The sequence below is a fragment of the Ranitomeya variabilis genome, chromosome 1, assembly GCF_051348905.1.
Source record: "Ranitomeya variabilis isolate aRanVar5 chromosome 1, aRanVar5.hap1, whole genome shotgun sequence".
NCBI lineage: Eukaryota > Metazoa > Chordata > Amphibia > Anura > Dendrobatidae > Ranitomeya > Ranitomeya variabilis.
This window is the reverse complement of record NC_135232.1, coordinates 925,280,542-925,303,587: the sequence shown is the minus strand read 5'-3', so window position 1 is coordinate 925,303,587 and position 23,046 is coordinate 925,280,542. Positions and strand designations below refer to the sequence as shown.

At 45.6% G+C, this 23,046-nt stretch overlaps 1 protein-coding gene across 1 annotated transcript; it reads left to right on the top strand.

Moving 5' to 3' along the window:
- Positions 1 to 2,276: 2,276 nt before the first annotated feature.
- Positions 2,277 to 22,131, top strand: PGRMC2 (progesterone receptor membrane component 2). Its single transcript, XM_077279131.1, has 3 exons — positions 2,277 to 2,736; positions 19,692 to 19,847; positions 20,779 to 22,131. The coding sequence occupies exons 1-3, from the start codon at positions 2,451 to 2,453 to the stop codon at positions 20,874 to 20,876; spliced, it is 540 nt and encodes a 179-aa protein (XP_077135246.1). The 5' UTR covers positions 2,277 to 2,450; the 3' UTR covers positions 20,877 to 22,131.
- The last annotated feature ends 915 nt before the right edge of the window (positions 22,132 to 23,046 follow it).

The window sequence follows — 23,046 nt, the reverse complement described above, 5'->3', positions numbered from 1 at the left end:
CTGGGGCAATGCTGGAGACACTGGGGCAGATTGCTGGACACACTGGGGAAATGCTGGAGGACACACTGGGGCAGATTGCTGGAAACACTGGGGCAGATTGCTGGACACACTGGGGGCAATGCTGGAGGACACACTGGGGCAATGCTGGACACACTGGGGGCAATGCTGGAGACACTGGGGCAGATTGCTGGAGACACTGGGGCAATGCTGGAGACACTGGGGAAATGCTGGAGACACTGGGGCAGATTGCTGGACACACTAGGGCAATGCTGGAGGACACACTGGGGCAGATTGCTGGAGACACTGGGGGAATGCTGGAGACACTGGGGCAGATTGCTGGACACACTGGGGGCAATGCTGGAGGACACACTGGGGCAGATGATTGCTGGAGACACTGAGGCAATGCTGGAGACACTGGGGCAATGCTGGAGACACTGGGGCAGATTGCTGGACACACTGGGGCAATGCTGGAGGACACACTGGGGCAGATTGCTGGAGACACTGGGGCAATGCTGGAGATACTGGGGCAATGCTGGAGACACTGGGGCAGATTGCTGGACACTGGGGCAATATGCTGGACATACTGGGGCAGATTGCTGGACACACTGGGGGTAATATGCTGGACACACTGGGGGTAATATGCTGGACACACTGGGGCAGATTGCTGGACACACTGGGGGCAGGACTGGAGGCATGGGCAGAATGTAGACACGGGGCATGATTGGAGACACGGGGCAGAATGAAAGACATGGGGCAGGATTGGATCATGGGGCAGGATGGATACGATGGAGACAGATGGGGCAGGATGGGGAGATCATATGGTGTAGAATGGATACTCATGAGTGCAGGATGGGAGAACATATGGCTGGAGCCAGGAATGAGACACACGGGGCCAGGGTGTTGAATATTATTACCATAGGGGCTAATTAAGGGATATTATTACTGCAGTGATGTATTTATTTAATTTTTTGAGTATACTGTTTTAAATGGGGGGGGCCTGTCCTGTTACTGTGCAGAGTGACACTATATATATTATATATATATATATATATATATATATATATATATATATATATATATATATATATATTATATTATATTATGTATACCCCTCCTCACATGTAAAGCGCCATGGAATAAATGGCGCTATAACAATAAATAATAATAATAATAATAATATCGCCTTTTTTTCTCCATGTGGTATAATGTAGAAGTTGTGAAAAATTAAGTAATGTGTTCTGCAAGCGGAGCGCGAGATAACTGTGTTATTTCCTGCAGAAACGAGTCCTGGCTGGAAGAAATGATGGCGGTCTGTGCTGGATGAAAGATGAAGGACTTCACCTAGAGACGTCACTGGTGAGTCAGTGTTACCTATACACTGACACTATACACTGCATACTGTATACAGAGCTCCTGTGTACAATGTCACCAGTGATCTCTGTATTACCTCTACACAGACACTGCATACTAAGTACAGATCTCCTGTGTATAATGGCACTGATGGTGATAGTATTGTGGTTTTTTTTTTAATTACTGATCAGTATTGCAGTATTCAGTCACTATGTGGTGGTAATATGTGGTCTGGAAATGGTGTTGTGGTATTTGTCCCTTGAATGTGCTATTTGGTCACCAAGTGGTGGTAATATGTGGTCTTGACATGGTGCGGTGGTATTTGTTCCTTGTATGTGATATTATTCGATCACTGTGGTTGTAATTTGTGGTCTGGTCATGGCGCAGTGGTATTTGTTCCTTGTATGTGATATTATTGGTCAAAATATACCTAAATTGTATTGCAGATTTTAACAAATATTTAATAGGTTACAGTAGAGTAGGGCCCGGCCATTTTTCTGGAATAATCTGGTTCGGGCGTCACATGACCCCCCGTCACATGACCGGGGGGGGCCCACAGTGTCTGAACAGTCCAGGGCCCTGGCTACCCTTAATCCACCCCTGAGTATACAGCACTGCCCACACAGTAGTATACAGCACTGCCCACACAGTAGTATACAGCACTGCCCACACAGTAGTATACAGCACTGCCCACACTGTAGTATACTGATTTGGGAGATGCCGTGTGGAGATGTGGGATATGTGGTATCATCGCTACACGGCATCTCCCACATCGCGCACTGTGTAGTCTATCTACATCGCTACGCTAGTGTACCACTGTACATTTAGCTGACAAATAAAGTTATTGAACAAAAAAAAACACACTCCTCGCTGTCTCCTTGACTGGGTGACGTCACTAGTGAGCGCCGTGGCGCTTTAGTGTTCCCGTCACCTGGTGAGCGGCAAGGCGACGCTGTGCTGCCGTCCTGTCCCGCCCCCCTCTCCAGGACACTGGGATCCGCCACTCGCTATTCCCGACCGGTCTGTGGTGTGCGGCTTCGCGTCCCCTCCTCCCGGCGGGTGTCGTCCAGTGGTGACCGGGGAGGAACCCGGCACGGGTGATGTCGGAGGGGCAGCAAGACGCCTCCGGGTGGGGCTGGGACTATGTGTGGATCGTCCTGGTGAACGCGGGGCTGCTGGCGGCGCTGGTGTACGGGGCCTGGCGGGTGTACGGGCGCTGGAGAGGCAGCGGGAGCCGAGCGGCCTGCACGTTACCCCGCATGAAGAGGAGAGACTTCTCCCTGCAGCAGCTGCGTGACTACGACGGGACCAAGAATCCCCGCATCCTGCTGGCCGTACACGGGAAGGTGTTCGACGTGACGGAGGGCAGCAAGTTCTACGGGCCTGGTGAGGGCACACGGCTGGTGAGGGGGCGCTGGGGTGGGCACACGGCTGGTGAGGGGAGCGCTGGGGTGGGCACATGGCTGGTGAGGGGAGCGCTGGGGTGGGCACACGGCTGGTGAGGGGAGCGCTGGGGTGGGCACACGGCTGGTGAGGGGAGCGCTGGGGTGGGCACACGGCTGGTGAGGGGAGCGCTGGGGTGGGCACACGGCTGGGGTGGGCACACGGCTGGTGAGGGGAGTGCTGGGGTGGGCACACGGCTGGTGAGGGGAGCGCTGGGGTGGGCACACGGCTGGTGAGGGGAGCGCTGGGTGGGCACACGGCTGGTGAGGGGAGCGCTGGGGTGGGCACACGGCTGGTGAGGGGAGCGCTGGGGTGGGCACACGGCTGGTGAGGGGAGCGCTGGGGTGGGCACACGGCTGGTGAGGGGAGCGCTGGGGTGGGCACACGGCTGGTGAGGGGAGCGCTGGGGTGGGCACACGGCTGGTGAGGGGAGCGCTGGGGTGGGCACACGGCTGGTGAGGGGAGCCCTGGGGTGGGCACACGGCTGGTGAGGGGAGCGCTGGGGTGGGCACACGGCTGGTGAGGGGAGCGCTGGGGTGGGCACACGGCTGGTGAGGGGAGCGCTGGGGTGGGCACACGGCTGGTGAGGGGAGCGCTGGGGTGGGCACACGGCTGGTGAGGGGAGCGCTGGGGTGGGCACACGGCTGGTGAGGGGAGCGCTGGGGTGGGCACACGGCTGGGGTGGGCACACGGCTGGGGTGGGCACACGGCTGGTGAGGAGAGCGCTGGGGTGGGCACACGGCTGGTGAGGGGGCGCTGGGGTGGGCACACGGCTGGTGAGAGGAGCGCTGGGGTGGGCACACGGCTGGTGAGGGGAGTGCTGGGGTGGGCACACGGCTGGTGAGGGGAGCGCTGGGGTGGGCACACGGCTGGTGAGGGGAGCTCTGGGGTGGGCACACGGCTGGTGAGGGGAGCGCTGGGGTGGGCACACGGCTGGTGAGGGGAGCGCTGGGGTGGGCACACGGCTGGTGAGGGGAGCGCTGGGGTGGGCACACGGCTGGGGTGGGCATACGGCTGGTGAGGGGAGTGCTGGGGTGGGCACACCTCTGCCAAGCATCATTTCTGGGTGGAGGTTAGGCAAGATCCTAAGGACATGCCATAGAGGTGTAATAGTGGGCGTCCTGCTGAGGTAGCTCCCACCCTGAAAACTTATGGCATCTGGCGTAGCCTTGAATAGATGTGTACCCCCTTTCTGCACCAGGTGTGGGCTCTGGGCGCCTTATGTTCTTAAAGGCAGTAAGGGTCCCAGTAGAGGTGGACCCCATAATTAGACAAATGACATCCACAGGATATTTACCTGCCTGCACTTAGCCGAACGCTGCGGGGAGATAATGAACTTTATTCTCCTCGGCATAATTTGGTCTCTGTCATGAGGGGGGCATCTGCGGTGATTCAGTCACCGCTCTGAGTATATGGTGCGGCAGCTGTAACCGGCCTCCTGACCTTAATGACACCCCCTCTACATTAGTGCCGGCATTCATCCACGGCTGGGGGTGCGGATACAGCCGATGCTTTGTATATTCAGAGGGGTGACTTAAACCAGATGGTGCCGGGGAGAATTAAAATTAATTTTCTCCCTGCGGCATTCTTCTACGTGCAGGCGCCGGGCGGGTTAGTAATAATGCTATTAACCTGCAGATTAACCCCATATCTGCAGGTTAATGTGATTTTTGCTGGTGACAGGTTCTCCCCCTCCCACAAATGAACGATATTTCCTTGCAGATATATTTGTGTAAGTAGTGTTTAAATTGTCTGTCAGGCCTACTGTAAGCACAGCTATAGTGAGAAAATTGAGTTTTCCTCTCCTTATGACTGCTCGCTTCTGGTCATTGGGGCAGTGCACGGAGCTGTTAGTCACCGCTCACTATACAGTAAGCGTGCTGTAGTCATTCCCCAGCATATTGACTAGCGGCAAGTAAGTGTGTGTGCGTGTAACACGGGCTGTCAGTTTCCCGGGGAGTGATTACAGCATTCTCACTGTGTGTGCGTGTAACATGGGCTGTCAGTTTCCAGGGGAGTGATTACAGCATTCTCACTGTGTGTGCGTGTAACATGGGCTGTCAGTTTCCCGGGGAGTGATTACAGCATTCTCACTGTGTGTGCGTGTAACATGGGCTGTCAGTTTTCCGGGGAGTGATTACAGCATTCTGACTGTGTGTGCGTGTAACACGGGCTGTCAGTTTCCAGGGGAGTGATTACAGCATTCTCACTGTGTGTGCGTGTAACACGGGCTGTCAGTTTCCCGGAGAGTGATTACAACATTCTCACTGTGTAGTGAGTGGTGACTGTGCTCCCTGGACTAGAAGCGAGCGGCTGCAGGGAGAATATAACCTACCTGTAGCCACCTTTCCAATAACCAGCCAGACAAGATTTACATGCCATTTACCTGCTAATTAACAATATATCTGCAGGCAAATATTTTTTGGAACTGACAGCACTGCTCTGCAACAGAATGTATCCCGCCAGTTTCTGTGTCTGTTCTCAACCGATGCTGCAGCCTCAGAGAGCGGCTTAGTTCAGGCCAGCCTTACAGCCATCCAAACCGTCAATCAAGAGTATTCTGTTCCTAGCAAGCTTGGGGAGTGGTATCCTCCTAAATAATGAAGATATGTCAACCCCTTTAAGCTGGCCATATACATTAGGTGTATAGTGTGACTGATCCTGACATTTTTAAGGAGCATGGCTGGCTAGTGTGTATTGGGGCACCTGCCTCTTGCCCGATGGCAGATGTCACTGGAGATGAGGATTATACCCTTGGATTTCAGGGGCCGCATCCTTTTGTTCTCTGTAGGATCAGCTGCTACCTGCTGTGTCTGGCAGTTGCATACTCCCCTCTTCCTACTGAGAAGACCAGCACTCTTGTCCATGCTAAGAGTGAAATGGGGGTGGGGGTCCAGGAAAGATGGCTTTCTTTCAGCCAGCAGCCATCTAATGCTTATGACCACAATTATACGTATAGATGATTAGAGCGTTATGATAGATTTCTGTGCTTAGGAATCTCTGGGCAGTTCTGCAGCTGCTTTGTTCTGAAATCTCCTCACAATCTCTGCTATTATAATCAGTTTAAGCTTCAGTGACGTCTCATGTACAAACAGCAATAGAAAGTCCTGTGCCCTGCAAATGTGTGATAGTGGCTACTGTATTCTATCTGTGGAGCAGAAGACACTGGCGTGTGCCTGCTGCCGGGGGATCTTTATGGGGTGGCACTCTTACTGCTTTGTTTCTGTAAGACCAGACACGTGTGTCATTTCTATTTCTAGCGCTGTGCGACACTGGATTCCCAGCAGACCTTCCCTGCATTTTTGTGATTTTTGTGAAATAGCTGAGCTGGCACGTTATATTTTTCACATTGTGATTTGTAATATTTCCCTGGCAAGTGACTGAAGTACAATGACTTATTTGGCAATGCAAACTTTGTAAAATTCACAGCACATTCCAGAACTAAAAGAAAGCAATCCTTATAGCTGTGTGCACATCTCTTGTTGGTAGAATAAGTGCTTTTGGAGAACTGAATAGATTGTGTTTAGATGGAGTCTAGATCCCAATGCCATATTTCCATGGGGGTGATAACGGGCAGCAGGGAGTGCTTTCCGCAGCCTGCACTATGTAAGGAGGGCTGCACGTCTCTGACCTTGCTCATGTACTTGACTTGTTGGCTCCGAGTTACAGGTCCTATAACTATAATGCAGGTTAACTTCTCAACAGTGGAGCAGCGGCTGGATCTAGGGGTCACAGATTAATACTTTGCTATGTACACAGCACTATCTGACATTTGTCTGGGTTAGTTACAGTTCAGTGGCCATGAGACTTCTGTAAAAGAGAAGATTAAATTGTACTGCTCTACCCTGTACATGACAATAGCTGGAGCTATACATAAGCCAGGAGATAAATTACTGTGGATGAAAAACCCTGTGGATATCTGGGTATTTGCTTCTGTCAGTGCTTTACATTTGGAATATTCCACTACGGTTATCTGTGACATTCCATTGTATAGGCATGCATAGCCATAAGGAGAGCATATTGCTCTGGATGTAGCATGCCATAACAGCCATGTGGATAACATTTTAGAAAAGGAATGGGAGGAAATAGACATGCGGATTTGGGAATTTAGAGTATGAGTGCAGGTTTCACCTTTTGCAATGAATATTTGGAAATCTGCTACAAAATCCACATCTAATACAGTCACAAAATTTTCAGCGATTTAATCAGCCCTGTATGAATGTGTTAAGACGATGCAGCTTTCTGATACAGAATCTGCATCAAAATTGTGTCGTTGTGAAGTACAATGCACGTGGATGAGGTTGTGCTGTATAATCTGCCATATTGAAGTGTGTGTGTGTACACCTTCATAGTTTATGTACATTGATTGTGTATATAAGCTAATACCGTGTTCATGTACTACTATTTTGTTCACGGATGGACATTAACAGTAACGATCCCTGGTCACAACTCTCTTCCTGATACTTTCATATCCCCAATAGGAAACTTTAGTCCCGTTATGAAATTTTGTGACAGGTCTAACGTTTGATCTGAGCTGAATGCAGTGCTTGGCAGCCCCATAAGAAATGACTGGAGCAAAGTTCAAGCATGTGTGCTGCCGCTCCATTGTGGGAATATATATAGTCCCTGTACAGCTGTTCCCAGCAGTTGGACACCCATTACTCAACAAGTTATCATCTATCAACATTGTTTTCCCCTATAAATGTAACTTTCTGAAAAATACCACTGATGTCCAATACAGTGGAAAAGTGGAGAAATATATTGAAACATGATTTTTAGTTTTTACAGCAGTACATCTTTAGCAACACTGTTGATATGTTGCTTTGCGTTACATAAGTCCTGAGCCCCTTCCTAACCCCTGCCGTTACATATAATAATGTTTATTTTTTTCATAGCGCTAACATATTCCACAGCGCTTTACAGTTTGCACACACTATCATCACTGTCCCCGATGGGGCTCACAATCTAAATTCCCTATCAGTATGTCTTTGGAGTGTGGGAGGAAACCAGAGTGCCTGGAGGAAACCCACGCAAACACGGAGAGAACATACAAACTCCTTGCAGATGTTGTCCATGGTGGGATTAGAACCCAGGACCCAAGCGCTGCAAGGCTGCACTGCTATCCACTGAGCCACCGTGCTGCCCTATAAATCACAAAGGTTAATGGTTACAGGGAAACATGGTGAGTAGGTGAACAACAGGATGTATGACACACATGTGGAAGGATCTTTTGATCAGTGACTTCATGTTTGTATATAATGTGTTGTAGGAACAAATTTGTCATAGGAGATTGCACTTTTTGGAAAGTAATCCTAAAACCATAATCGTACAGTGGAGTTTTGATAAGGTTTTATTTTTGTACTCTCTTCTGTCTAGGATTCTGTTTTAATAATAAAAAAAAAAATGCATGAAAATTTGCCCTTGAGAACCTGCTGGAAAGATAAGTCCTTGGTTTAAAGGGGTACTCTGAGGAGGTAAAACATTTTTGTACAGTCCCTGCCTTCATAAACTGTAAAGATGAGATGCCTAGTGCAGTTCTGTTATCTTTAGACCACTTTTAACTCAGTGTGACAGGAGCTGCTCCTCACTGCTCTCCCCATGCCATCTAAGACCTTACCTCACACAGTAGTATGAAGCTCTCTACTGTGAGTAAGGGTACTGTCACACAGTGCAATTTTCGTCGCTACGACGGCACGATCCGTGACGTCGCAGCGTCGTATGATTATCGCTCCAGCGTCGTAGACTGCGGTCACACTTTGCAATCACCGCGCTGGAGCGATGCTGATGTCCCCTGGTAACCAGGGTAAACATCGGGTTACTAAGCGCAGGGCCGCGCTTAGTAACCCGATGTTTACCCTGGTTACCAGCGTAAACGTTAAAAAAACAAACAGTACATACTTACATTCCGGTGTCTGCCCCCGGCGTCTCAGCTTCTCTGCACTGTGTGAGCACCATAGCCGGAAAGCAGAGCGGTGACGTCACCGCTGTGCTCGCTTTCCGGCCGGCAGGCGCTCACACAGTGCAGAGAAGCTGAGACGCCGGGGACAGACACCGGAATGTAAGTATGTACTGTTTGTTTTTTTAACGTTTACGCTGGTAACCAGGGTAAACATCGGGTTACTAAGCGCGGCCCTGCGCTTAGTAACCCGATGTTTACCCTGGTTACAAGCGAACACATCGCTGGATCGCTGTCACACACAACCATCCAGCGATGTCAGCGGGTGATCAAGCGACGAAAGAAAGTTCCAAACGATCTGCTACGACGTACGATTCTCAGCGTGATGTCTGATCGCAGTAGCGTGTCAGACACAGCGATATCGTAACGATATCGCTAGAACGTCACGAATCGTGCCGTCGTAGCGATCAAAATTGCACTGTGTGACAGTACCCTAACAGCTAGATGGAGGTGAGAGGGCATGGCCTGCTCCTGACTTTTAGTAGTATCCTAAACAATAACAAAAAAAAGGGAGTAAAAGTCCTGAAGAAAATTGTAAGAATTTTTATTGAAAATACATATATAATAACAGGCACATTGATAGAAAAAAAAATCTATGTGAGGACTAGATGGAATGAAAGGCTAAATGGGAACAGAAAAATCAACACATCCATGTTGTTAGTATAGTGGATATGGGGAATGAGTCCTGGACATAGTGTGAATATATCAGTATAAAGAAATGCCAGACATAAAGTGCTATTGCATCTCTTAGGACATGGTATTACTGGGGAGGATGAAATTCAATATAAATAAATTAAACTTGTGAAGGACCGGCTTTATAATTGTAGTAGAACACACTACCCCATCAGCAAGTCCAAGTCCCATCCAAAAATAGTCTAACACATCAGTCCAGGCTCTTACCCATAATGTCCCACTGGGATGTGTCAGTCAGCCAGCCCCAATGCGCGTTTTGTGTGGGCTTCCTCGGGGGGCTGTATCTGTCTGTATGCTAAATCCTACATATATATAGTAATGACCCCAGGTGTACGTCATCTGATGAGTCTTAATTGCACATGTCTTGAAGTGCAATACCATTCTTTATACTAATATATTCACACTATGTCCAGGATTCATTCCCCATATTCACTATACTAGCAACATGGATGTGTTGTTTTTCTCTGTTCCCATTTAGCCTTTCATTCCATCTTGATTTCACATACAGCTCTGGCAAAAATTAAGAGACCACCACATCAATACCCTGTCATGGGCAGCCCAATCTCCAGACCTGAACCCCATTGAAAACCTCTGGAATGTAATCAAGAGGATGATGGATAGTCACAAGAAATCAAACAAAGAAGAAATGCTTACATTTTTGTGCCGTAAGCAGTGTGAAAGACTGGTGGCAAGCATGCCAAGACGCATGAAAGCTGTGATTAAAAATGGTTATTCCACAAAATATTGATTTCTGAACTCCTCCTGAGCTAAAACATTAGTATTGTTGTTTATAAGTGATAATGAACTTGTTTTCTTTGCATTATTTGAGGTCTGAAAGCACTGGGTTTTTTGTTTTTAACCCCTTCCCGACATTTGACGTACTATCCCGTCGAGGTGGGGTGGGCCCGTATGACCGCCGACGGGATAGTACGTCATAGCCGATCGGCCGCGCTCACGGGGGGAGCGCGGCCGATCGCGGCCGGGTATCGGCTGCATATCGCAGCTGACATCCGGCACTATGTGCCAGGAGCGGTCACGGACCGCCCCCGGCACATTAACCCCCGGCACACCGCGATCAAACATGATCGCGATGTGCCGGCGATGCAGGGAAGCATCGCGCAGGGAGAGGGCTCCCTGCGGGCTTCCCTGAGCCCCCCGCAGCAACGCGATGTGATCGCGTTGCTGCGAGGGTCTTACCTCCCTCCCTGCCTGCTCCAGACCCGGATCCAAGATGGCCGCGGATCCGGGTCCTGCAGGGAGGGAGGTGGCTTCACAGACGCCTGCTCAGAGCAGGCACTGTGAAGCAGCCTGCACTTCTCGCAGATCGGTGATCTGTCAGAGTGCTATGCAAACTGGCAGATCACCGATCTGTATTGTCCCCCCCTGGGGCAAAGTAAAAAAGTAAAAAAAAAAATTTCCAAATGTGTAAAAAAAAATAAAAAAAAATATTCCAAAATAATGAAAAAAAAAAAAAAAATATTATTCCCATAAATACATTTCTTTATCTAAATTAAAAAAAAAAAAACAATAAAAGTACACATATTTAGTATCGCCACGTCCGTAACGACCCAACCTATAAAACTGCCACACTAGTTAACCCCTTCAGTAAACACCGTAAGAAAAAAAAAAAAAAAACGAGGCAAAAAACAACGCTTTATTACCATACCGCCGAACAAAAAGTGGAATAACACGCGATCAAAAAGACTGATATAAATATCCATGGTACCGCTGAAAACGTCATCTTGTCCCGCAAAAAACAAGCCGCCATACAGCATCATCAGCAAAAAAATAAAAAAGTTATAGTCCTGAGAATAAAGCGATACCAAAATAATTATTTTTTCTATAAAATAGTTTTTATCGTATAAAAGCGCCAAAACATAAAAAAAATGATATAAATGAGATATCGCTGTAATCATACTGACCCGACGAATAAAACTGCTTTATCAATTTTACCAAACCCGGAACGGTATAAACGCCTCTCCCAAAAGAAATTCATGAATAGCAGGTTTTTGGTAATTCTGCCTCACAAAAATCGGAATAAAAAGCGATCAAAAACGGTCACGTGTCCGAAAATGTTACCAATAAAAACGTCAACTCGTCCCGCAAAAAACAAGACCTCACATGACTCTGTGGAGCAAATGTGGAAAAATTATAGGTCTCAAAATGTGGAGACGCAAAAACTTTTTTGCTATAAAAAGCGTCGCTGGTTTCACACTTCCGTTTTTGTCTGCAGCGTTTTTTGCACAAAAAAACGCATGCGTTTTTTCCCTATATTTAACATTGAAAACGCATGCGGTTTTTTTGTACGCGTTTGGTCGCGTTTTCAAACGCATGCGGTTTTTTTCTGCATGCGTTCATTTTCAGAAATACAACCTGCAGTATTTTCTTGCGTTTTTAAGCACATGCGTTTGTTTGCGTTAAAAACGCATGCATTTTTATCGAAAAAAACAGAAAACACACTGAAAAGCCACCCACCACCATCAAGGTGATAAAGGGATCCAAACCCTAACCCTAACTCTACCCCTAACCTCACCCCTAACCGTTTAATGAACATTTTCTGACAGTCATAGTGCCACGTATTTCAGTGCCACGTATTTCAGTGCCACGTATTTCAGTGCCACGTATTTCAGTGCCATGTATTTCAGTGCCACGTATCACGTATTTCAGTGCCACGTGTTTCAGTGCCACGTATTTCAGTGCCACGTATCACGTATTTCAGTGCCACATATTTTAGTACCACGTATTTCAGTTGCACGTATTTCAGTGCCACGTATTTCAGTGCCACGTATTTCAGTGCCACGTATCACGTATTTCAGTGCCACGTGTTTCAGTGCCACGTATTTAAGTGCCACGTATCACATATTTCAGTGCCACGTATTTCAGTGCCACGTATTTCAGTGCCACGTATTTCAGTGCCACGTATTTAAGTGCCACATATCACATATTTCAGTGCCACGTATTTCAGTGCCACGTATTTCAGTGCCACGTATTTCAGTGCCACGTATTTCAGTGCCACGTATTTCAGTGCCACGTATTTCAGTGCCACGTGTTTCAGTGCCACGTATTTAAGTGCCACGTATCACGTATTTCAGTGCCACGTATTTCAGTGCCACGTATTTCAGTGCCACGTATTTCAGTGCCACGTGTTTCAGTGCCACGTGTTTCAGTGCCACGTGTTTCAGTGCCACGTGTTTCAGTGCCACGTGTTTCAGTGCCACGTATCACGTATTTCAGTGCCACGTATTTCAGTGCCACGTATTTCAGTGCCACGTATTTCAGTGCCACGTATTTCAGTGCCACGTATTTCAGTGCCACGTATTTCAGTGCCACGTATTTCAGTCACGTTTAGGGTTAGGGGTAGGGTTAGGGTTAGGGCTAGGGTTGGAGGTAAAGTTAGGGTTGGGGCTAAAGTTAGGGTTAGGGTTTGGATTACATTTACGTTTGGATTAGGGTTGGGATTAGAATTATGTGTGTGTCAGGGCTAGGGGTGTGGTTAGGGTTACCGTTGGGATTAGGGTTAGGGGTGTGTTTGGGTTAGGGTTTCAGGTAGAATTGGGGAGTTTCCACTGATCAGGCACATCAGGGGCTCTCCAAGCGCGACATGGCGTCCAATCTCAATTCCAGCCAATTCTGCGTTGAAAAAGTAAAACAGTGCTCCTTCCCTTCCGAGCTCTCCCGTGCGCCCAAAAAGGGGTTTACCCCAACATATGTGTTATCAGCGTACTCGGGACAAATTGAACAACAACTTCTGGGGTCCAAGTTCTCTTGTTATCCTTAGGAAAATAAAAATTTGGGGGGCTAAAAATCATTTTTGTGGGAAAAAAAAGATGTTTTATTTTCACGGCTCTGCATTATAAACTGTAGTGAAACACTTGGGGGTTCAAAGTTCTCACAACACATCTAGATAAGTTCCTTGGGAGGTCTAGTTTCCAATATGGGGTCACTTGTGGGGGGTTTGTACTGTTTGGGTACATCAGGGGCTCTGCAAATGCAACGTGACGCCTGCAGACCAATCCATTTAAGGCTGCATTCCAAATGGCGCTCCTTCCCTTCCGAGCTCTGTCATGCGCCCAAACAGTGGTTCCCCCCGACATATGGGGTATCAGCGTACTCAGGACAAATTGGACAACAACTTTTGGGGTCTAATTTATCCTGTTACCCTTGTGAAAATACAAAACTGGGGGCTAAAAAATCATTTTTGTGAAAAAAAAAAAAGAATTTTTATTTTCACGGCTTTGCGCTATAAACTTTAGTGAAACACTTGGGGGTTCAAAGTTCTCAAAACACATCTAGATAAGTTCCTTGGGAGGTCTAGTTTCCAATATGGGGTCACTTGTGGGGGGTTTGTACTGTTTGGGTACATCAGGGGCTCTGCAAATGCAACGTGACGGCTGCTGACCAATCCATTTAAGTCTGCATTCCAAATGGCGCTCCTTCCCTTCCGAGCTCTGTCATGCGCCCAAACAGTGGTTCCCCCCCACATATGGGGTATCAGCGTACTCAGGACAAATTGGAAAACAAATTTTGGGGTCCAATTTATTCTGTTACCCTTGTAAAAATACAAAGCTGGGGGCTAAAAAATCATTTTTGAGAAAAAAAAAAAAATTATTTTCACGGCTCTGCGTTATAATCTGTAGTGAAACACTTGGGGGTTCAAAGCTCTCAAAACACATCTAGATAAGTTCCTTAGGGGGTCTACTTTCCAAAATGGTGTCACTTGTAGGGAGTTTCAATGTTTAGGCACATCAGGGGCTCTCCAAACGCAACATGGCGTCCCATCTCAATTCCAGTCAATTTTGCATTGAAAAGTCAAATGGCGCTCCTTCCCTTCCAAGCTCTGCCATGCGCCCAAACAATGGTTTACACCCACATATGGGGTATCAGCGTACTCAGGACAAATTGCACAACATTTTTTGGGGTCCAATTTCTTCTCTTACCCTTGGGAAAATAAAAAATTGGGGGCAAAAAGATCATTTTTGTGAAAAAAATATGATTTTTTATTTTTACGGCTCTGCATTATAAACTTCTGTGAAGCACTTGGTGGGTCAAAGTGCTCACCACACATCTAGATAAGTTCCTTAGGGGGTCTACGTTCCAAAATGGTGTCACTTGTAGGGAGTTTCAATGTTTAGGCACATCAGGGGCTCTCCAAACGCAACATGGCGTCCCATCTCAATTCCAGTCAATTTTGCATTGAAAAGTCAAATGGCGCTCCTTCCCTTCCAAGCTCTGCCATGCGCCCAAACAATGGTTTACACCCACATATGGGGTATCAGCGTACTCAGGACAAATTGCACAACATTTTTTGGGGTCCAATTTCTTCTCTTACCCTTGGGAAAATAAAAAATTGGGGGCGAAAAGATCATTTTTGTGAAAAAATATGATTTTTTATTTTTACGGCTCTGCATTATAAACTTCTGTGAAGCACTTGGTGGGTCAAAGTGCTCACCACACATCTAGATAAGTTCCTTAGGGGGTCTACTTTCCAAAATGGTGTCACTTGTAGGGAGTTTCAATGTTTAGGCACATCAGGGGCTCTCCAAACGCAACATGGCGTCCCATCTCAATTCCAGTCAATTTTGCATTGAAAAGTCAAATGGCGCTCCTTCCCTTCCAAGCTCTGCCATGCGCCTAAACAATGGTTTACACCCACATATGGCGTATCAGCGTACTCAGGACAAATTGTACAACAACTTTGGGGGTCCATTTTCTCCTGTTACCCTTGGTAAAATAAAACAAATTGGAGCTGAAATAAATTTTGTGTGAAAAAAAGTTAAATGTTCATTTTTATTTAAACATTCCAAAAATTCCTGTGAAACACCTGAAGGGTTAATAAACTTCTTGAATGTGGTTTTGAGCACCTTGAGGGGTGCAGTTTTTAGAATGGTGTCACACTTGAGTATTTTCTATCATATAGACCCCTCAAAATGACTTCAAATGAGATGTGGTCCCTAAAAAAAAATGGTGTTGTAAAAATGAGAAATTGCTGGTCAACTTTTAACCCTTATAACTCCGTCACAAAAAAAAATTTTGGTTCCAAAATTGTACTGATGTAAAGTAGACATGTGGGAAATGTTACTTATTAAGTATTTTGCGTGACATATGTCTGTGATTTAAGGGCACAAAAATTCAAAGTTGGAAAATTGCAAAATTTTCAAAATTTTCGCCAAATTTCCATTTTTTTCACAAATAAAGGCAAGTTATATCGAATAAATTTTACCTTTAACATGAAGTACAATATGTCACGAGAAAACAATGTCAGAATCGCCAAGATCCGTCAAAGCGTTCCAGAGTTATAGCCTCATAAAGGGACAGTGGTCAGAATTGTAAAAATTGGCCCGGTCATTAACGTGCAAACCACCCTTGGGGGTGAAGGGGTTAATTTTGACCATTTCTTCTTTTCAGGAAAAAAAATACAAAATTTATTGCTTGGAAATTCGCAGACGTCAGAAGTTTATAGAATAAAAGAACAATTAACATTTTACTCAAAAATATACCTATAAAGAGAAAAATCAGACAAACTGAACATTTTGCAGTGGTCTCTTAATTTTTGCCAGAGCTGTATAAGAGCTTTTTTTTATCAATATACCTGTTATTATATATGTATTTTCAATAAAAATTGTTCCAATTTTCTTCAGGACTTTTACTCCCTTTTCGTTGTTGTTTAGTATAGTATTTTTTTGGGAGTGTCCTATATATATTTTGCGTATTATACCCATAGGGCCGACATGCGCCATACATGTACTGCGCATGTCGTGTCTCCCTCTTTGATGTGGGCTCCGCTGCTAAGCTCACATCTTTTCCGGCAAATGTCAGCTGTCTTGAACAGCTGACATGTGCCCGGAACGGCCGCGGGTGGAATTGTGATCCACCAGCAGCTATTAACCCGTTAAAGGGAACCTGTCACCCCGTTTTTTCAGTATGAGATAAAAATACCATTAAATAGGGCCTGAGCTGTGCTGGACAATAGTGTATTTTGTGTACCCTAATTCCCCACCTATGCTGCCGAAATACCTTACCAAAGTCGCCGTTTTTGCCTGTCAATCAAGGTGGTCTGGTCAAATGGGCATGGTGAAATCGCCTCTGCTCCCCCAGATCATGCTTATCTTTCCGTTGGTGGCATAGTGGTTTGCGCATGCCCAACAGGGGAATGCACTGCGCAGCTGAAGAAAAAGAGCGCGATCTGCGCTATTCACCGCTTTATCGCTGGCGGCGGCCATCTTCCTGAGGCCGCGCATGCGCAGATGGAGCGCTCTGCTGCCCAGGGCTTCAGGAAAATGCCGCAGCCGAGTTCGCATATCGGCTTCAGAAAAATGGCCGCCGCGATCTCCATCTGCGCACGCGCGGCATCCCGCGGCCATTTTCCTGAAGGCCCGGGCAGCAGAGCGCTCCATCTGCGTACGCGCGGCCTCAGGAAGATGGCCGCAGCCAGCGATAAAGCGGTGAATAGCGCAGATCGCGCTCTTTTTCTTCAGCTGCGCAGTGCATTCCGCTGTTGGGTATGCGCAAACCACTACGCCACCAACGGAAAGATAAGCAAGATCTGGGGGAAGAAACAGCGATGTCACCATGCCCATTTGACCAGACCACCTTGATTGACAGGCGAAAACGGCGACTTTGGTAAGGTATTTCGGCAGCATAGGTGGGGAATCGGGGTACACAAAATACACTATTGTCCAGCACAGCTCAGGCCCTATTTAATGGTATTTTTATCTCATACTGAAAAAACGGGGTGACAGGTTCCCTTTAAATGCAGCTGTCAAACTGACGTCTGCATTTAACATGCTCTTCCGGCAATCGCGGCGGAAATCCACCCATCGGTGACCTCCGTCACGTGATTGCGGGTCACCGACAGGCTGCCATGACAACCAGAGGTCTGCAGAATTCTATGGTTGTCACTGCTGGATTGCTATGAGCGCCACCCGGTGGTCAGCGCTCATATCAAGTCAGCAATTCTGCTACATACAGGCGATCTGATCACTGCCTGTATGTAGCAGAGCCGATCAGGTTGTAGCAGAGCCGATCAGGTTATAGCAGCTTCTAGTCTCCCATGAAGACTATTGAAGCATGCCAAAAGTTAAAAAAAAAAAAAAATGTTTTTAAAAATATTAAAAAAGTATAAAAGTTCAAATCACCCCCCTTTTGCCCCATTCGAAATAAAACAATTAAAAAAAATCAAACCTACATATATTTGGTATCGCCGTGTTCAGAATCGCTCGATCTATCAATAAAAAAGGATTAACCTGATCACTAGATGGTATAGCGAGAAAAAGTAAAAATGCCAGAATTATGTTTTTTGGTCGCCGCGACATTGCATTAAAATGCAATAACGGGCAATCAAAAGATCATATGTGCACCAACATGGTATCATTAAAAACGTCAGCTCGGCACGCAAAAAAATAAGTCCTCGCCCAACCCGAGATCATGAAATATGGATATGCTACTGGTCTCGGAAAAAGGCTCAATTTTTTATTTTTTAAAACAAACTTTTGATTTTTTTAAACCTAGACATGTTTGGTGTCTATGAACTCGTAGTGACCTGGAGAATCATAATGGCAGGTCAGTTTTAGCGTTTGATGAACATGGTAAAACAAAAATTCACCGCACTTGAAACTTTTTTCCTGTTTTTGAGTGCACGATATGGTAAAACCAATGGTGTCGTTCAAAAGTACATCTCGTCCCGCAAAAAACAAGCCCTCACGTGGCCAAAATAACGTGGAAAAATAAGAAAGTTATGGCTCTGGGAAGAAGGGGAGCGAAAAACAAACGCAAAAACGAAAAAGGGCTCTGTCATGAAGGGGTTAATGCATAATGTTTTTTTCTTCTCAACATTTTTTCTGACCTATTGATGGAAGCTGTGGGAATTTCATTGCAATGATTATCACCAGCCCTAAAAATATGCTTAATTTAGTCTCATTAGAAATATTACACCTATTAAAGGGATTAGGAGAGGTGTAGATGAATAAGCATCCCTTTATGTATTGTACTGCAGCAGCATTAAAGAGAAAATTATTTGATTCTGGCCCATCCTGCTCGTGCAAATGCTTCAGCCATTAAAGAAAAACCTTAGGGTATGTTTCGACGGTCCGGATTGGCAGCACTTTGGACGCAGCTCCGTCCAAAGCGCTGCCGGCTTTTGTACGCTCGGTGATTCCGCATGTGTTGAGTGAACCGTGCGGAATGACCACATCCTATACATTGGACTATATATTTATCTTGCGGAGACTCAGCATCTCCGCAAGATAAATTGACATGCTGCAGTCTAGAAAGACATGCTGCATGTGCGTATATGCAGGGATGTCGGAGGCGTCCCTGCACGCATAGTGGAGACGGGATTTTATAAAATCCCTTCCACTATGCTGTAACATCTGGCCGCTGCGATTTGGACTCTGCAGCTGTACACGACGTCAAATCCGCAGCGTTTACTGACCGTGGAAACATACCCTAAGTGGACGGATTCTATGGTTAAACCAGACGTCTAGCTATATAGGTCCTGGGAATTAAATAAAACACGTACGGTACTTGTCTAGTAGTAATACAATGGGCCTGCACATAGAAATCGAGCTTTGAAGCCACATGGAAATTGACTGGAAGTGAATGCACTCAATACATTGACACGTCCCCAATGTACTACCATGTTATCTTGGAAGTAAGCAGTAAATAATAAACGTACCATTTCCTCCTTTCCTTTGAATGGAGAGGATTTCTAATAACAGGTAAATTGCAATGTTCCTTGTTTTTCAAGCACTTTGCAAATTTACCCAATTAACCTGATGAGTTAACCCCTCTAACACCTCTGCAGATGTGCAGGGTGAAAGCTTCTGGGTTTTTTTTACATTGCTGTGAGGGGGAAGCCTCTCTTCTGTGCCCAATACGAGGTGTAACACTTGCCAAATTCCCTGTCAGATGGCAGTGATGGCCGACTTATTTCAGCCGGTGTATTTGCCGCTTGGTATGTGTCATGCTTTTGGTGCATTTTAAACCTGGTGACACACAAGTGCTCATATGGTTCAGTGTCTTTCAGGCAGACAAGGATGGAGCTGGTGCCTACTAGGTATTCTGAAGAGGATATGCTCAGTTTGTGTCTACTCTGTGTCATGTTATGGAGCACTGTAATTTTGTGTCTTCTGTATGTTGAGCTTGTGCACAGAGATGGGGGTTGTGTGCACCTCATGGCGGTCTTGTTGCAATGTTCTGCTTGGCTTCTCTACTTCATTTACAAGAAGGTTTTTCTTTTCTTATTTTACAGATGGGCCATACGGGATATTTGCCGGTAGAGATGCCTCCAGGGGACTTGCAACTTTTTGTCTTGATAAAGAGGCACTAAGAGATGAATACGACGACTTGTCAGACCTCAAAGCTGTACAAATGGAAAGTGTTCGAGAGTGGGAGATGCAGTTTAAAGGTACAGTATAGCTGGAAATGTATGCCGTGCATTGGGTAGGCAGACGGTTTCTGAAAGAGGTTCTTCAAAATCTGATTGAATTTTGGAATACTCGTTTACTGCATAGGATATGAAAACTTTTAATATACTTGGTCTTACAAATTACACTTTTCCACTGCCATGGTATGCTGCTCCCCCATTGTCTGTTCTAGAGGTAGTGTTGCATGATGGGTATCAGATACTAACAAATCCTTGTGGCTAGAACAATCCTCTGATACAATTTCATAGTGCTCCACAGGAGTAAACGGTACAAAACTGACTGCTTGCTGATTAATATATTCCATGTTGCTGCCTTTCCATCAAAGATGGTCTATTCTGTTTCTAGGCTTGTGAATCCTACTAAAGCAGTAGCTTAGAAAAGGTGATATCTGGAGAAAGATTCACTGGTATATGTCCAGGACGTGTTCATATATTGTCCGCAGTGGCTATTTTGTAAAGTCTTAGTTTGTGTGAATGGTGGAAATACAACATGAATAAAGGTGATTCCTTCAGCAAAGTAGGTTCTTTACAGTTAGAGCAGTCAGACTGTATAATGCCCTGCCACAAGACCTAGTATTGGCAAATACTATAACATCTTTTATAAAAGGGCTGGATGATTTCCTCAGTACACATAGCATTGTGGATTATCGTTAATTTAGTGATAAAATGTGTAATTAGTGGAGAAAGGTTGAACTTGATGGACCTAGGTCAGTTTTTCAACCTATGTAACTATGTAACATGAAATGATTAGCCTGACATAGTCCTTCCCCGGAAGCTTAGTGAAATCCGTGTGTTAGTTCTGTTCAGTGGAGCGTGTCAGGTTCCTGCCACTAATGAGCCAGAAGAAAACCTTTCTAGCTTTCCATGATGTACCTGTGAGTTCTTTTCCTAATGAGGACTTTCTTTTTAACAGAAAAGTATGAATATGTCGGGCGGTTGTTAAAGCCAGGAGAAGAGCCGTCTGAGTATACAGATGAAGAAGATGTACGAGACCACTCAAAGCAGGAATGAACTTTCACAACCAAAGTCTGGGGCCTTTCAAAAACTGCAATCTGTAACTCCCCAAAAATCAAACGTGGACAACATGCTCAACACTAGTGTCCCAATTTTGTACAAAGATGACCCTTCAAAGAAGATTTTAATAATGCTCATTCTTTGATCCTTACTGCCAACTATGTCCTCCACCCTCCCGGCCTCGAGGCAGTAGCTGTGTAATGAACCCTGGTCCAGGATCCCAGCTTTGTGGGAAGCGTTACATATAGCTCTACTTGTTTTATCAACACTAGTCCATAATTCCTTGTAAATCTAGCTGGGCATTCCTATGCCATAGTGCTGGCGGGTACAGATAGCTCTGGCCTGGGAAGAAGCGTACACTTTGTGGTGTCCTGGTTCCTGTGTGATAAGTAGAAATGTCGACCTCCTTTATTCTTCAGCCCCCTTCCCTTTCTTCTTCTGGACATTTGTCAGTCTGCACTACTTATACCAATGTTTCGATGTGAAGTCCACAGTAATTTTGTATGTACATTTTCACTAGCAATGCCAGGTATTAGCATCTCATATATATATATATTTTTTTTTTTTGTTCTGGGAAAACTTCAGGTGAATCTCACAAAGATCAATCAGGTTTTCTTTTTCTTTTTTCTTCTTTCCACGGTCTAAAACATCCAGGACTGCATTTTAGGTGTTGGCCTGGTGATATGTAGGAGGGGGGGGTTTCCAAATCCACTTGTATTAAAGGCAGCCTTTTCAGCATCTTGTAGGATAGTGTTCATCTGCACTCGTGATGAAATCAATCTGAACAGCGTTGCTGCTGCAGAGGCCTCTGATCCATTGATAAAATGCCGTGCAGCCATCTTCAGCAGCCCCGCTGTTCTCTATGTGCCTTACTTCTTGTAAAGACTTGAATCGCTTTAAGGGAATAAAAAAAAAAAAGCCCATGTATTAGTTCAGTCATTGCAAGCAGCTTTGATACTGAAGTTGATGTTCTGTATTGACTGGAAAACTGTCATTCTCTATAAATAGAATGGAAACAAGGAGTCTTCAGTATTACTGCCATATAATGTGTTCTAAAGATAGCATTGTATGGCCACGTGCAGCCCCTCCTGCCCCAGCACTGCTTTATTTTGCTCAGAAAAAAACACTTGAGTCTACATGTTTGTGGAGTAGTCGGTGTGCTTGGGAGAGTGTGTGGGTGTTGTGAGAGATGCGAGTTGTTTTCTGAGGAAACTGTAAATAATGGGTACCATTTTAATAAAGCATGTACAATAAACCAAATGTCTGTATCTCTATGGTTCACAGTAGGAAGTAAAGCTTTGGGAGTAGGGCTTGATTGCAATATGAGACATTGAGATCAATGAATATTAAGAGCGAAAAGTATTAATAGAAAATGTGTCCAATAGGATCCAAGAAGTATCTGCTATATCCGAACATCCCAATTCTGTTACTCCAAGGCATGAAGTACACAAGATTTCTGAAGGTACCATGTTTTCAGCAGCAGAATACACTAAATTGTCTTGTTGCCTTAGGGAATCATTGTCATTGAGGGCATACAAGGTCTGTAACAATGTTCAGGTAGGTGTTAGATGTAAAAGTAAGCCTCCAAATGAATTGCGGGATCCTGCTCCCTTAGTGCGGTGACGACACATGTATAGAAACTTAATTCCAGCTCACCCAGTTGCTCTGCTCATCCACCTGGGGCTCAGACACCGGCCTCGCCCTGGCCTCACATCAAGGAAAAAAAATAAATAAAATTGGAGTCCGGCTCAACAGGACTGGATTTTCCTTTTTATTTTTCAAAAGAAAATATGGTGCATACAAAAGAAAAATTTACATGGTTGACGTGTTTGAACAGTAAAAAGAAAAGGAAAATCCAGTCCTGTTGAGCCGGACACCCAATTTTTTTCTATTTTCCTTGATGGGATGACACATGTACCTAGCAGCAGTCCATATGATGTGATAGATGCTGTTCTAAAGCCCTTGTGGACATGGGTAAGCATGAGCACGCTCACCATTCTGTAACTATGCAACCAAATGCAATGATCGGCATTTTTGTTTTTACACCTATCACAGAGGGCAGTATTGTACAGTAGATGTTTAGTGGGATAGGACTAGAGAAGCTGCTACATTTTCCATGGGCATAAGCTTTAGGCATCCATGTACATTGGGCCAGTTAACCAGTTCT

What these genes read in the sequence shown, in the direction of transcription:
- PGRMC2 (XM_077279131.1), top strand. Translation starts at nt 2,451, where the DNA reads ATGTCGGAGGGGCAGCAAGACGCCTCCGGGTGGGGCTGGGACTATGTG. An exon ending in CAGCAAGTTCTACGGGCCTG is followed by an intron (nt 2,737 to 19,691) that starts GTGAGGGCACAC and finishes CTTATTTTACAG; the next exon opens with ATGGGCCATACGGGATATTT. An exon ending in GTGGGAGATGCAGTTTAAAG is followed by an intron (nt 19,848 to 20,778) that starts GTACAGTATAGC and finishes TCTTTTTAACAG; the next exon opens with AAAAGTATGAATATGTCGGG.